General features: G+C 35.8%; 1 protein-coding gene and 1 non-coding gene across 2 annotated transcripts; one reads left to right on the top strand and one right to left on the bottom strand.

The window, feature by feature from the left end:
- Nucleotides 1-5,992: 5,992 nt before the first annotated feature.
- LOC121228189 (chaperone protein dnaJ 16) lies at nucleotides 5,993-12,180 on the bottom strand. Its single transcript, XM_041111456.1, has 12 exons — nucleotides 11,416-12,180; nucleotides 10,489-10,612; nucleotides 9,764-9,846; nucleotides 9,550-9,661; nucleotides 9,371-9,472; nucleotides 8,318-8,368; nucleotides 7,415-7,504; nucleotides 7,212-7,320; nucleotides 6,959-7,107; nucleotides 6,824-6,877; nucleotides 6,532-6,751; nucleotides 5,993-6,440 (listed from the first exon to the last, which is right to left on the bottom strand). The coding sequence occupies exons 1-11, from the start codon at nucleotides 11,553-11,555 to the stop codon at nucleotides 6,536-6,538; spliced, it is 1,230 nt and encodes a 409-aa protein (XP_040967390.1). The 5' UTR covers nucleotides 11,556-12,180; the 3' UTR covers nucleotides 5,993-6,440; nucleotides 6,532-6,535.
- Nucleotides 12,181-12,528: 348 nt separating this feature from the next.
- On the top strand, nucleotides 12,529-12,600 carry TRNAQ-UUG (transfer RNA glutamine (anticodon UUG)). Its single transcript has one exon. It is a non-coding gene; the product is annotated as a tRNA-Gln (tRNA).
- The last annotated feature ends 488 nt before the right edge of the window (nucleotides 12,601-13,088 follow it).

Raw genomic sequence — 13,088 nt, 5'->3', positions numbered from 1 at the left:
GTATAACATGATATGAAGACAGCGACATAACAATTTTTCAAAAATTAGGATACGAGTACGGCAGGACATGTCGCCGATAGTCCCATACATATCCAGCCATATCGTGGATATGTTCGTGTAGAACACAGTAAGAGACACTGTACGAGGTTTCTCTCGTGTCCATGCTTCCTAGGAGTAGAAAGGGATGTAAGCTGGATGTTCTCGAGGACATGTTGAAAAAAATTCTCACTTACTTGTTTAATACACAGAGTATGTTTACATTTATAGACTATTTGTTTAACTAACTAACTAATCTTGTAACTGCCTAATTTTGCTAACTACTAACTACATTAACTTCTCAACACTCCCCCTCAAGTTGAGGGTTGATATATATCTTTAACCCCTAACTTGGATACTAAAAACTCATGTTGTTTGATGCTCAAGGCCTTTGTCATCAAATCAGCAAGTTGTTCGGTTGTTCTAATGTGCTGCATCTGAATCGTTCCATCCTTGATTTTATCTCTTACAAAATGGCAGTCAATCTCTATATGCTTTGTCCGCTCATGAAAAACGGGATTAGCAGCAATTTGCAACGCTGTTTTTCTGTCTGAAAGAACCAATGATTTATCAAATTGATTGGGACTAACTTCTTTCAATAAACCGTTCAACCATACAACCTCTGCTACAACCACTGCCATACTTCTATACTCCGCTTCTGCCGATGATCGGGAAACTGTGGTCTGTTTCTTTGACTTCCACGAAACAAGGGATTCTCCAATTTTTATACAGAAACCAGTCACCGATCTCCTAGACATGGGGCATGAAGCCCAATCAAAGTCACAAAAAGCAATCAACTGTGTCTTGCTTGTTGCAGATAATAGAATACCTTGACTAGGATTTTTCCTTATGTATCGTACCACCCGAAAAGCAGCTTCTAAATGCGATTTTTTTGGTCTGTGCATGAACTGACTCAAATGTTGAACCGCAAACGTTATGTCTGGTCGTGTATTTGTCAAATATATCAATCTTCCCAATAACCTTTGATACATTGTAACATCCGTGACTAAATCATCTCCATCCACCTTTGTTTGTACCGACTCATCATACTCAATTGATGTGAGTTTCAAATTCTGTTCCAGCGGTGTACATACTGACTTCGCTTCTCCTAATCCCAAATCAGCTATCAACTCCAAAGCATATTTCCTTTGATTCAATATAATCCCTTTATTTGATCTCATTATTTCAATTCCAAGAAAAAACTTCAATACACCCAAGTCTTTCATCTTAAAATTCAAATGCAGAAACTGCTTCAATTCATCTATCATGCTAGCACTGCTGCCTGTAATTAATAAATCATCCACATATATGAGTAGAACAACCATGTTACCTCCATCCCTCTTTGTGAACAAGGAATAGTCGTATTTACTTTGTACATATCCTCCTCGTATTAAAGCCTCTGTAAGCTTCGAGTTCCACTTCCTGGACGCTTGCTTCAGACCATACAACGATTTACGCAGACGACATACATGAGACTCCCCCTGGCTGCGAAAACCAACTGGAATTTCCATATAAACTTCTTCGAATAGGTCTCCTTGAAGGAACGCATTGTATACGTCCATCTGAAAAAGAGGCCAGTTATGAATGGCTGCCATGCTTATCACCGTCCGAACCGTGACATGTTTAACGACTGGAGAAAAAGTGTCATGAAAGTCAATACCAGTCTTTTGATTATAACCCTTAGCAACAAGCCGTGCTTTAAAGCGTTCCACCGAACCATCAGAAGCATATTTAATTTTGTAAACCCACTTGCAGCCAATGGGAACAACGCCAGGCGGTAAAGGAACAATCTCCCATGTACCATTAGCCTCCAAAGCTTGAATCTCTTTTTGCATGGCATCAACCCACCGAGGATCCAAAAGGGCCTCATCATAAGTACGGGGTTCAAGTAAAGAAGAAACATGAGCAGCAAACAATTGAGTATGAATAGGCAAATGAGAAGAAGAATAAACAGCAACTATAGGAAACAAACTTATGGCACAAGAAGTGGACGATTGGTTAGAGCAGACGTAGTCCTTCATCCAAGGAGGCTGCTTAACAGACCTCGTAGTACGTCGTAAAGGAACAGCAGTAGGCATAGAAGGGTTAAAAGATGGCTCGGGTACACAAGATGAAGAGGATGAAGAAGATGGAATAAATAAGGAAGAGGAAGGTTCAAGTTGTAGAAAAATAGAAGGATCAACATCAGGAAAAGGCAAAACCGGTTTGGTGGGAATCGTAAAAGGAAATATGGTTTCATGAAAAACAACATCTCGGTTAACAAAAAAGGTTTTGGTTTCAAAACTAAACAGTAAGTATCCTTTTTGTACAAGAGAGTAACCCATGAATACAGATGGAATAGCCTTATGAGAAAATTTATCATGGTAGCTAGGATTAGTAGCATAAGCTAGACAACCAAAGACCTTTAATCGAGAAAAATCAGGTGACTTATGATACAATAGCTCAAAAGGACATTTCCAGCTTAAAATAGGCGTAGGAAGACGATTAATCAAAAAACAGGCAGTTAAAACGCACTCACCCCAAAATTTGCTAGGCACGTGAGACTGAAATTTTAAGGATCGGGCGACTTCTAGTAAATGTCTGTGCTTTCATTCAGCAACTCCATTTTGTTGAGGAGTATAAACACATGAACTTTGATGAACAATTCCAGACATATTAAAAAATTCAGTACATTCATTTTTAAAGAATTCATACCCATTATCACTACGAACAGTTTTGATTACAGTAGAAAATTGATTTTTAACCAACACAAAAAATTGTTTGAGACATATAAGAGCATCACTCTTAGAGCGCAACAAATAAACCCAAGTCATTCGTGTGTAATCATCAACAATCGTTAAAAAAAACCTATGACCACTATGAGTAGAAACTCGATAAGGTCCCCACAAATCAATGTGCACAAGAGAAAAAGCAGTATTAGCACGAGACTTATGAATAGGAAATGGAAGTCTGGTTTGTTTAGCTAGTGGACAAACAGGACACTTATGAATACTGTCAACAGCAGATTTTGTACAAGAAAAAATAGGAACCTTGTTCAGTCTCGAAACCGACGCATGACCAAGTCTATGGTGCCAAAGAATGGATGAATCTGTAGAAGCCATGGATGAATCTGTAGAAGCCATTGTAACAAAAGAATGAGGTAAAACCATAGTCTGTTGAGACGGATCCAGGATATAAAGACTACCTCGTGCTTTACCAATCCCCCTCATCCTTCCACTGGAGAGATCCTGTATAAGGCAAAAATGAGGATAAAAAGAAACCATACAATGAAGATCGGTGGTAAGTTTGGAAATAGAAAGTAAATTGTAACGAAAATTCGGAACATAAAGAACTTTTGTCAATGAAAGGTTAGGTAAAATTGTGCAAGTGCCAGTATGAGTAACGGAGACTGAAGACCCATTTGGAAGCCTAACACTTGGTGACCCTAATGGACATGCAACAGGAGATTCCAAGAAATGAAGATCCGACAGTATATGGTCAGTGGCCCCAGTGTCAATGATCCATTTGTTACCAAGATCCACCATACCTGCTATACTGGTAGCAGCTTCAACGACAACAGGGTCTTTATTCAACAAACGCATGATCTGGTTATATTGATCTTGTGTAAACATAGGTGCTGTCGGACATGACCCACTAGAGTCCAGTACTTCATTACTACAAGCAGAGTCAAGGGTAGAAACATTATTCACTGCCGAAGAAGAAGAAACATTCATTTTCCTCTTTGTAAACTTAAAATCTGCAGGATAACCGATGAGTTTATAACAAGTCTCTCTTTTATGTCCCTTAACTTTGCAGTGGTCACAAATACCATTAAATCGTTTTTTCTGTACCATCTGAACTGAAGAAAAAGGAACCAAGTCATCCCCAACATTACTAGAACTATGCTTTCTCTGCGACTCTTCTTGCATAATCATCGAGTACGCATGATTAACAGACGGTAAAGGACTCATCAATAAAATCTGACTACGCACAGCACTATATGACTCATTCAATCCCATAAGAAACTGGAATAAACGCTGCTGTCCAACATGAACATCATTCTGTCGAGACTGACCACAATCACAAGAAACCGGTGGTACAAGGGCATCATATTCGTCCCAAAGTAACTTCAATCTGGTAAAATAGGCAGAGATTGAGACCGTACCTTGAGAATAGGTAGTAATTTCACGATGCAAGAAATAAATTCTTGAACCGTCAATTTTGTGAAATCGTTCACTAAGATCGTTCCAAACTGCTGCCGCACTGGACGCAAAAACAATCCCCGCCGAGAGTTCTTTACTAACAGTATTTAGAATCCAAGAAAGGACAATCGCATTGCAGCGCTCCCACTGATGACCCATATCCTCCGGTACCATGGTTTTAGAACAGGTGCCATCCACAAATCCCAACTTGTTTTTTGCCAATAACGCAATTCTCATCGTCCGACTCCAAACAGTGTAATTCTCAACACCTGTCAACTGATGAGCGACGAGCAATGTACCCGGAGTATCTGATGGATGAAGATAACACGGGTGATTGAAATCAAGAACAGAATCAGAGAGACTCATCTTCTTTGTTACTGAAAGAACCCAAAAAGAAAACAAAGATAACCAGCAATCCAAAAAACGTCGAAGACACAAATGAAAAGTGCCCTAGAGAACAAACCAAAAACTGCTAGAACTATCGAACTTGGGCTACAGATACCAGCCCAATAACTAGCTTAAGAAAAAAACAGCAAAGAATTATCAGAAAAAACGACTACCATAGCATCTGATACCATGTTGAAAAAATTCTCACTTACTTGTTTAATACACAGAGTATGTTTACATTTATAGACTATTTGTTTAACTAACTAACTAATCTTGTAACTGCCTAATTTTGCTAACTACTAACTACATTAACTTCTCAACAGGACAAGTGTCAGATAAATGTGGTAATCAAATCATGTAATTGCATTGGAGGTTGAGACAATGGTGGAGTAATCTATTGAAGATGAGATGTTTCTGTAACAATGGAGAAGGCAGATTAGTCGGGTCATGTTAAAAATAAAGATAAGTGAATTAGTATTTGGGTGCTCACGATAAAAGATTCGATGGGCTACCAGAGTAAACTGTCATGTTTCTCAAAATGAAGATCATACTTGTATGGATGAAATGAGTTCAAAAGGATACAAGGCTTGAAAAATATATATATTAATAAGATGGAAGTCCTAGAAGACACTGCAGAGGTGATGCTATCCAAAATTCTAAGAGAAAAAAGTCAATCAAAGCTAGGAAAGTAAGGTGCAAGCAATTGAGTTATAGATCAAAATCTAAAAATGAGAATGGGTTTGAGTGAAGTGCATTTTTCTTAAAGAATGTGTTGACGCTTATTATGATTAAAATGGGTTTTGTTTAGAATCAAGATGAAGAGTTTTGGGTTGATGATAATTTCAAGTTTATCTTTCACCTACAATTGAAAAAGCCAGAAAATTCGTCATTGTCGTGGATAAACATTGATGGGATGATCTTCGTTAACTTCGCTCAGCTATCATATATTAATGGAGGTGAGTTTTTACATTATCTAGGTTTAAATCACAAACATTTACAACTTCTATTCCTAGGCTATGATTTTCTATGTAACAAAAGAATTTAAATACGTGAAGTATGACTAACATAATTATATTTATAATTTTTTTTGTTTATTACGAAATTATATCTTTTTTAAGATTTCTGCATATCATTATTTTTAATTATTTATTTTATTATGTAGTGATCTATAAATTTATACATTATTTTAATTTAATATTATTATTAATATTAAATATGTTTTTAATATTTCTTGTTATATCCAAGGTGAATTGTAACTAGTAATTAATAAAAAAACATGTGAAAGAAAATAAGATGAAGCAAAGTAAAACAATTGTGAGTATAACCCCCACATCTTTAGCATCAGCAACAAATCACTGCTTTTGGCACATAACCATCAAAGCCAAATATTCTGGCAACAGCAAGCACAGCATAATGGACTTTCTTTTCTTTAACCCAAAAATACAACCCCTGCAAAAAAGGAGTTTCATGGGAGGAGGTGATATGAGAAGTACAGGCAGCCCAGGCAATATATAGAATGTAGTTTATCAAGCCTGATTGTCCACGCTACCAATTCATTTTATGCAATTTACAAGTATTCTTAGTTGGGGATAGGAAAGGAGAAAAAAAATAACCACGTAAGACCCGAAAAAAATGGCAAAAAAGAAAGAATTATACAATGAGTTGTTGTCATCCTTGACATGCTGAAGAAATGGTTAAACAATCTTCTTCACTTCATGATCAACGTATCATGTTGCAATGTCTTACTTGGCTGCACATGTGTTGAGCCACGGAAGTAAATTTTAGGTGCACAAACAGATTACTTTCAGACCCCAAAAGTTGCTGACTTTTTATAATCTGTTACAACAATCAACAGGATTTAAGCAAAACATTACTGTTCATCCGAATAGACCGGAATCTCCCTAGAAAGTAAATTTCCATGCTTTACCTGTTCAGCATGGCTTTCTCTTGTCAACTTTTAAGGGGATATTATACCATTTCTTCTTGGTTCTATCCCTCGTAGAAGGTTTCCTGTCTCTTGCTTCACCATCTTCTTTGGCCTCTTTGGAGGCAGCCTTACTCTTTTTCCTACTTGAACTCCGCTTAATTAGAGGAATAGTTGTGTATGAGGCATGAATCTCATTCCTTTGTTTCAGAAGCTCATCAATCTGCAGATCCATTTACTTATAAATTCATTTATCAGGGAGCTTAGACACATAATTCCCACATGCTAATCTCACCTCTTGCATTTCCTTCGTGTATCTGCCTGTCATCTCAGTAAATTGTGCCAGGACCTGCCAGCACTTTACATGAATATCAACAGGAAAAAATAAGGTTTAATACAGGCATGAACATTGTGTTAGTGGAATAGATACTTCTCTGTATTCAGTTTCAAACTTTGACAATTCTGCTCGTTTGGACAGAATCTCTGCCTCCACTGCTCTAAGATTCTCCTTTTCCTCTATGAATGGGGCAGCACAAATAGCTTCTATTGTGTAACTTACACTTTTGAAAAAGTTGTCACCTAGAAATTGTGCCAGAATATTAAACTGGTAGTGAGCTTCACCCATACGCATATAAACCAACAGGCAAAAGACCTTCGCAAGGCATATAAGTCAAAGATCTAACCATAAACGGCAAATACATGTTTGCCTGGTTTTAATTCAGTTATTTCACATGGTTGAAATCCATCCAGTTTTTTGAAGAAAGCTGCATCTGGATCCTTTGCGGCAGCTACCTACAGTGAAGCATTACCAAAACCAGAAGAAAGATGACAAAATCAAACTACAATGTGAAGCAAAAATACGACATATTCGTAAATGGTAACTCACTGAGTTGGTTGTTTGATCCAAGCAATAGACAGGGAAGCCAAGAAAATACATTCCAGCAGATGTAACTTTTCCTGTTTTAGCACTGTCCTCCTACATCAAAAAGAAACGGAAGTAGCTTTAACATGTGCAGTGGAGTAACACAAGCATCAATTTGATCTAAGGCACAAGAATTCAAACTATACTGATAAGGTTTAAGAAAGAAGGTAAGCAAATCTCCTTATCAGAAGATTCATAACTGATTCTGATTCATAACTGATATAATGAAGTCATGTCCAAGCAAATTTTGGTATATTGACATCTTATCACTAAATGAGAAGCATCAAACAGTGATAAGATAGAAGGGAAAAACAAGGGCAGAAGGAATGAATAAGTGAGAAAAACAAAGGAAAGCATTACGACTTTCTGAAGATAGATATGATTTGACAATCTGTTACAGCAACCAAAATCCAAGCTTTTTACCTCATTCCACTAATTCTTCCACTTTTAAAGGGGGATAGGCAGAGCATAAAACAGACGAGATAACACAAAGGTTATAGAGATGCCTTTAACAGAAATCTCATGCAGATGATAAGGTAGGCCTAAAATTATATTAAGCTTTGAGCTTGCAAAACCTCCTCTCTGGAACTTTGTCCTAATAGTTAATTATCCACTGTTATTGTATCCATTGCTGTTGTTTTACTCCAATATTGTGAGTTGAGAAGACATTAAAGTGTTTCACAATTATTAATAAATAGCAAGTTCATGGAACTCAAAAACCTAGATGCTACACATAAACAGAATGCAGGAGCTTTTGATGTGGATATTAAAAGGTAATCATGATAGCTCATGTGAAGAAACTTGATATGCAACGTAAACAAATTGACAACTTCTAAACTTTAAAAACAGAAAAGCAGAAGCTCTTACCTGCAGTGCAAGGCTTAATCCACCATTTTCTTCTAGCTCAAAATATAATAACTGCAACCAAATACAAATAAGAGGGGGAAAAAAAGAGTAATTCTTTGATGCAACAGAAAAGGTTTAATATAATTTATTATTTTAGTCTACAGGTAAACCACATAATTAGTTAGCAAGGTATATATATACTCATTTTAAAATATTGTCGAAGGAAAACACAGGTCCAATATGATTGGACATCAGATCTTTAAGAAAGTTGACAGCTCTAAGCTTTCATACATCAAAATTTGGGAGCAAAACTGTTATAAGGATATTGAAAGCATTAATCATTTTAATTCAAGAGTTTCAATAGAACTCAATGAAACAAGGCAAAAGTACACTAACACACCTCCTGTGTAGCCTTATTCAGACTACACCATGGTAGTGACACTTAAATCAATATAACAGGTAAAACTACACATGAACTTTGCCCTAGACCACATATCAAAACTGCCTAGAATGAAAACACAAGCACACAATAAAATAATGAAAAACAAAAGTTGCCTCTCTATCCACAATAACGCAACTAAGCACACAATAAAAGGGATGAAACTCTAGCTTCCAGTATCAATTCTATGTGACATAGACTAAGGGCCTGAATGATTCTCGATTCAATCCATTCCTATAACCTAAGTCCAGTATTTTTCTTTATTTTTTCTTGTATGATAGGGAGGATGGGGCCTTTCATAGATCTGGTGATGGGAAGTGAATGAATGTCCTCATTATTTAAATTCTTTCCTTCAAGTATAGGATAATAATTATAATAGAAGTTGTGAATAATTAATATCTAATATTGCACACATACACATTGTAAAAGGTTGGAAAGGGGTACAGTGCAAATTTTGTTTCATTAGTACGATAAAGATGAAATGAATCACAATTTCTATCAATGCAACCTCCACACCACCGCCCCTCCCCCCCATCCCAAAACAAAACAAAAAAAAATAGTAAAAGAGAAAAAAAAACAATAGTTCCCATATGCAGATGATGCTGAATCCATAAGTTCTAACTCATTTTATCCACCTTGAACTTGCTTTTATCAGATGATTGTACTCGGCAAACAAACCCATCTCTTGCTTCTTCTGTTATTGTGACAGAGTAGAAGTGAGCGCATTGTTTTTCAACCTGTTAAACATCAGTGACTGCATAAATTATCAACAGAAGTATTAGAGAAAAAAAAAACATGAATATAGTTACCTCACCTTCCTAGAAATAGGTTGCCCCAGCTGAAGTGGGCGAATATTGACAGCACCATTAAGTGCCTCCTCCAAAACAGTTGCAGACACAGTGGTCTTAATTGGCACGCCAAGTTTACTGTTCATAGGAATTAGTTAAAATTCTATCCAATGCCTAACATTCATAAAGGCAATGAAACAATAAGACATGTCAACTCATATAATAAGGACAAGGAGTTACCTAAAAAGTGCAGCAAATATGGTGTTCACAGCCCCCAAACTTGAAAGATCTAGCTCCAATTCTTGGTTATCAGCTTCAACAGCCTATTCAAGGAAAGAACGTCATCAATTAAATTTAATGCTTTATCAATCAAGCTCGGTCATGCAAGATGGAACTTTAACAGTTTTAAAAGTGGAAGAACAGGATTCTCTAAAGCCTCCAAGTGCAACCAGTGTTGCTAAGGTGCTGTGCCTTAACCATGAAAGACACTTTGATGAAGTGCATGCTAAATGCACCTAACACTTTTTATAAGGTGCTAGGCAGAAAAGGATCGCCTGCCTGAAGTTCTCTTTAACAATTAAACATTTATTGTGTTCAATTAACTGTATCTTTACCAGTAAAAAAGGGAATGATGAGCTGCATATTGGCCAATAAAAGAAAAAGAAAATCTAGCATGTTTGTGGGATAATTTATACCACTTGTTAGAGTTTATTATCATAATTACATGTCTTAAGTTTTCTTTTTATAAATACACAAAGCTACAAAAATATACAGACATATATACTTGTTGTTCCCAACTTCATGCAGGAGGGCTTTTTTTACACCTTGAACCTCAAGCAATATAAAGGTTCTAGCACCTAGATTGTGCCTTGGGCTCTTGGCATCACTGAATGCAACAGTAAGAAAATCAGAGATAACCATCAGGCAAAATAATTCTTCAGAAAGTAGATGCATGTATAGCTTACCTCAAAACCAGCAGTGTCATACTGGCGTCTTTTATCCGGATCAGACAATATATTATAAGAAAATGTAACCTCCTTGAACATATCAGCTGCAACAGGATCATTTCCATTCTTATCAGGATGGTACCTGAAAGAGCTAAGATTAGCATTTATAGCACAGCCGCCTGAATACAGCAAGTTTTTTGAGTGTATAACCAGAACTTTATATGCTTAATGTCAAGAGATGTCCAACGTGAACTATCTGAAAAGTAGTCCATGCCATACATTGTCTGTCCCAAATCACATATTTCATTTGTCATAGCTGCTTGCTGGAAAGGAGCATCATCAAGGCAAATAAACCATTCTGTGGACACATGTTGGAAACAATCATTTGGATACTTTAGTTATGGTTTTATCTGTTGTTTGACAAGTATTCCGGATATCCAACCAGTCACTAAAGGCCAGCGTTATTCTGCTTCGAATGCTTATCCCTGCACAAGCATGGTATAGGACACCTGATCTAAGCAAAATCTGTTGTCTAACTGGCAAATACCAACACTAAAAATCTGAAGCTTGGCCAAGTCCTCCACAGCTATTGCTATATGTTGATAAATGACTCTCCTACACACTATCATTGGGAAGGCAAACCATCACACCGAACCCCAATCACTCATAAATCTCCAGTTATGGTTCGAAAATGCCATCCAAATTCCGGTTCTAAATACTTGGTATACTCCACGTACGCAAGTGAATTTACCTTATAATTAACCATAGTTATCAATATGCTCAAACTAGTGTACCCTGATGTACCCTAAAGAAATCACTAAAAACTCTTAACAAAAACACCAAGAATTCGAACATAGGAACACCTTTAAACTTATAAAGGAAAAAGACCGAAAATTTACAATTAAAATTTTTTTTAAAAAAAAAGGTAAGAAAAACTAAACATACTTGAGAGCCATTTTTCTGTACGCGCTCTTAATTTCCTGATCCGTAGAGTTTCTCAAGACCCCAAGCACCTCATAAGGATCTCGACGAAGATGCTTCGCCATGCCATCGTTTTTCTCCGACTTGGATCGATGTGGCGGCATTTTTCTGTAGACACCACCAAACAAAAAACTAAACCGGAAAATTGTTCTATTTTAAGGTAAGAAACCCTAGAAATCCAAAACCTTAAACTAAATTCCAAAAACGGAATGGAAATTAACTCCCTTATGTCTCCACCACATTTCAACAAAGTAGGAGACTTTTTTAGGGGTTAAGAAGCGAAAAAGGAAAGATTCAGGTGCATTGAGAAGAGAAGATAGAAAGAGGAAACTCCATGGGACTTCCAAGCTGGAGGTTTGATAGAGAGAAGAGAAAGAAAGAGGAGGAAAAATTGGAGGGGAAATTAATTAGGTGCAATGTTAATATTTTAACATATTCATTTTTTAAATTTAAATTTGAGACAACCTATATCGTCATTGGTTTATAAATATTTTCAAAAACCAAAATTCAATGGCTATGCGTTTATCTGAACAGTACCATTGCAGTATGGAGATTGCACACTGCGCACTGCAGTCTGCAGTCTGCAGTCTGCAAACGCATATCTGCTTGCATTGGCACGTGTCATGGGATCGAGGAGCACGTGGGTGCGCAATGCGCATAATTTGCATTCCTCGTTGAAGCGGGATTTTGAAAAACATGGAAATTGTTTTTTTATACAAAAAAGAAAGTGAAATTGTTTAATTTTATTATTTAAATTATTGGATTATAAAAATAATTACAAATATAATTAAAGGTACCCACAAAATTACTTAAATATATATATAAATTAAACAAAATCATGAAAAAACATAAGATGTTGAAGTTTTTATAGCACAAATTACTAGTTTATTAAAAATTATATAAATACATAAATTACCGAACCTAATTCTCTCAATTGCAAACAGTGAATAATGATCTTGTTGCATGATTTAGAATCATCCGATCACTAACTTGCAGATTATTCTTATTCCCATTGAAAATCCTTTTATTTCCTCTACTTTGATTTTAAATTAAGATTTATATCTTATAAGCATTGGAGGTTCTATGGTGTAGTGGTTAGCACTCTGGACTTTGAATCCAGCGACCTGGGTTCGACTCCCGGTAGGACCTTTTTTGTTCACCTTAAAATGCGATATTTAAAAGAAAAATGGTTATTAATTTTATCATAATTCGGTTATTGGAGTAAAATTTAAGTGGCTTTCTATTTTTTCATAATTTTTTTATGATTAATATTTTAACAATCACCGTTATATTTCATGCTCTAGTTATATAAATTATATATGTCAAGTTTGATATAAATTAAAAAATTTTAACTATTTATTTTATGAAAAAAAGACTTTCAATTATCAAATATATGTTATTATAAACAATACTTTAGATTGATATGATGTAGATACTGACTCGATTAAAAATTTTGCATGCATGATAAGTACAAATATTTTAAAAAAATTCAACTATTAGATCGTTAAAATATTAATAGCATAAAAAAGTTATCAATGGTGTAAAACAACTTAAGTTTTACATTGTATAAGTGAATTCCTCCCCATAATTTTTTGAATGTTTATAATTTATATTTATAATTGTGATTATGCCTATAA

Source organism: Gossypium hirsutum, chromosome A04 (assembly GCF_007990345.1).
Source record: "Gossypium hirsutum isolate 1008001.06 chromosome A04, Gossypium_hirsutum_v2.1, whole genome shotgun sequence".
In the NCBI taxonomy this organism is placed as follows: domain Eukaryota; kingdom Viridiplantae; phylum Streptophyta; class Magnoliopsida; order Malvales; family Malvaceae; genus Gossypium; species Gossypium hirsutum.
Note: the sequence above shows the minus strand (reverse complement) of the source record. Positions and strands in the feature narration are given on the sequence as shown.

Coding starts and splice junctions, on each gene's coding strand:
- LOC121228189 (XM_041111456.1), bottom strand. CDS start 11,555: ATGCCGCCACATCGATCCAAGTCGGAGAAAAACGATGGCATGGCGAAG. Junction 9,847..10,488: donor ATGACACTGCTGGTTTTGAG/GTAAGCTATACA, acceptor TTCCTTGAATAG/GCTGTTGAAGCTGATAACCA. Junction 7,108..7,211: donor ACATGTATTTGCCGTTTATG/GTTAGATCTTTG, acceptor CACAATTTCTAG/GTGACAACTTTTTCAAAAGT.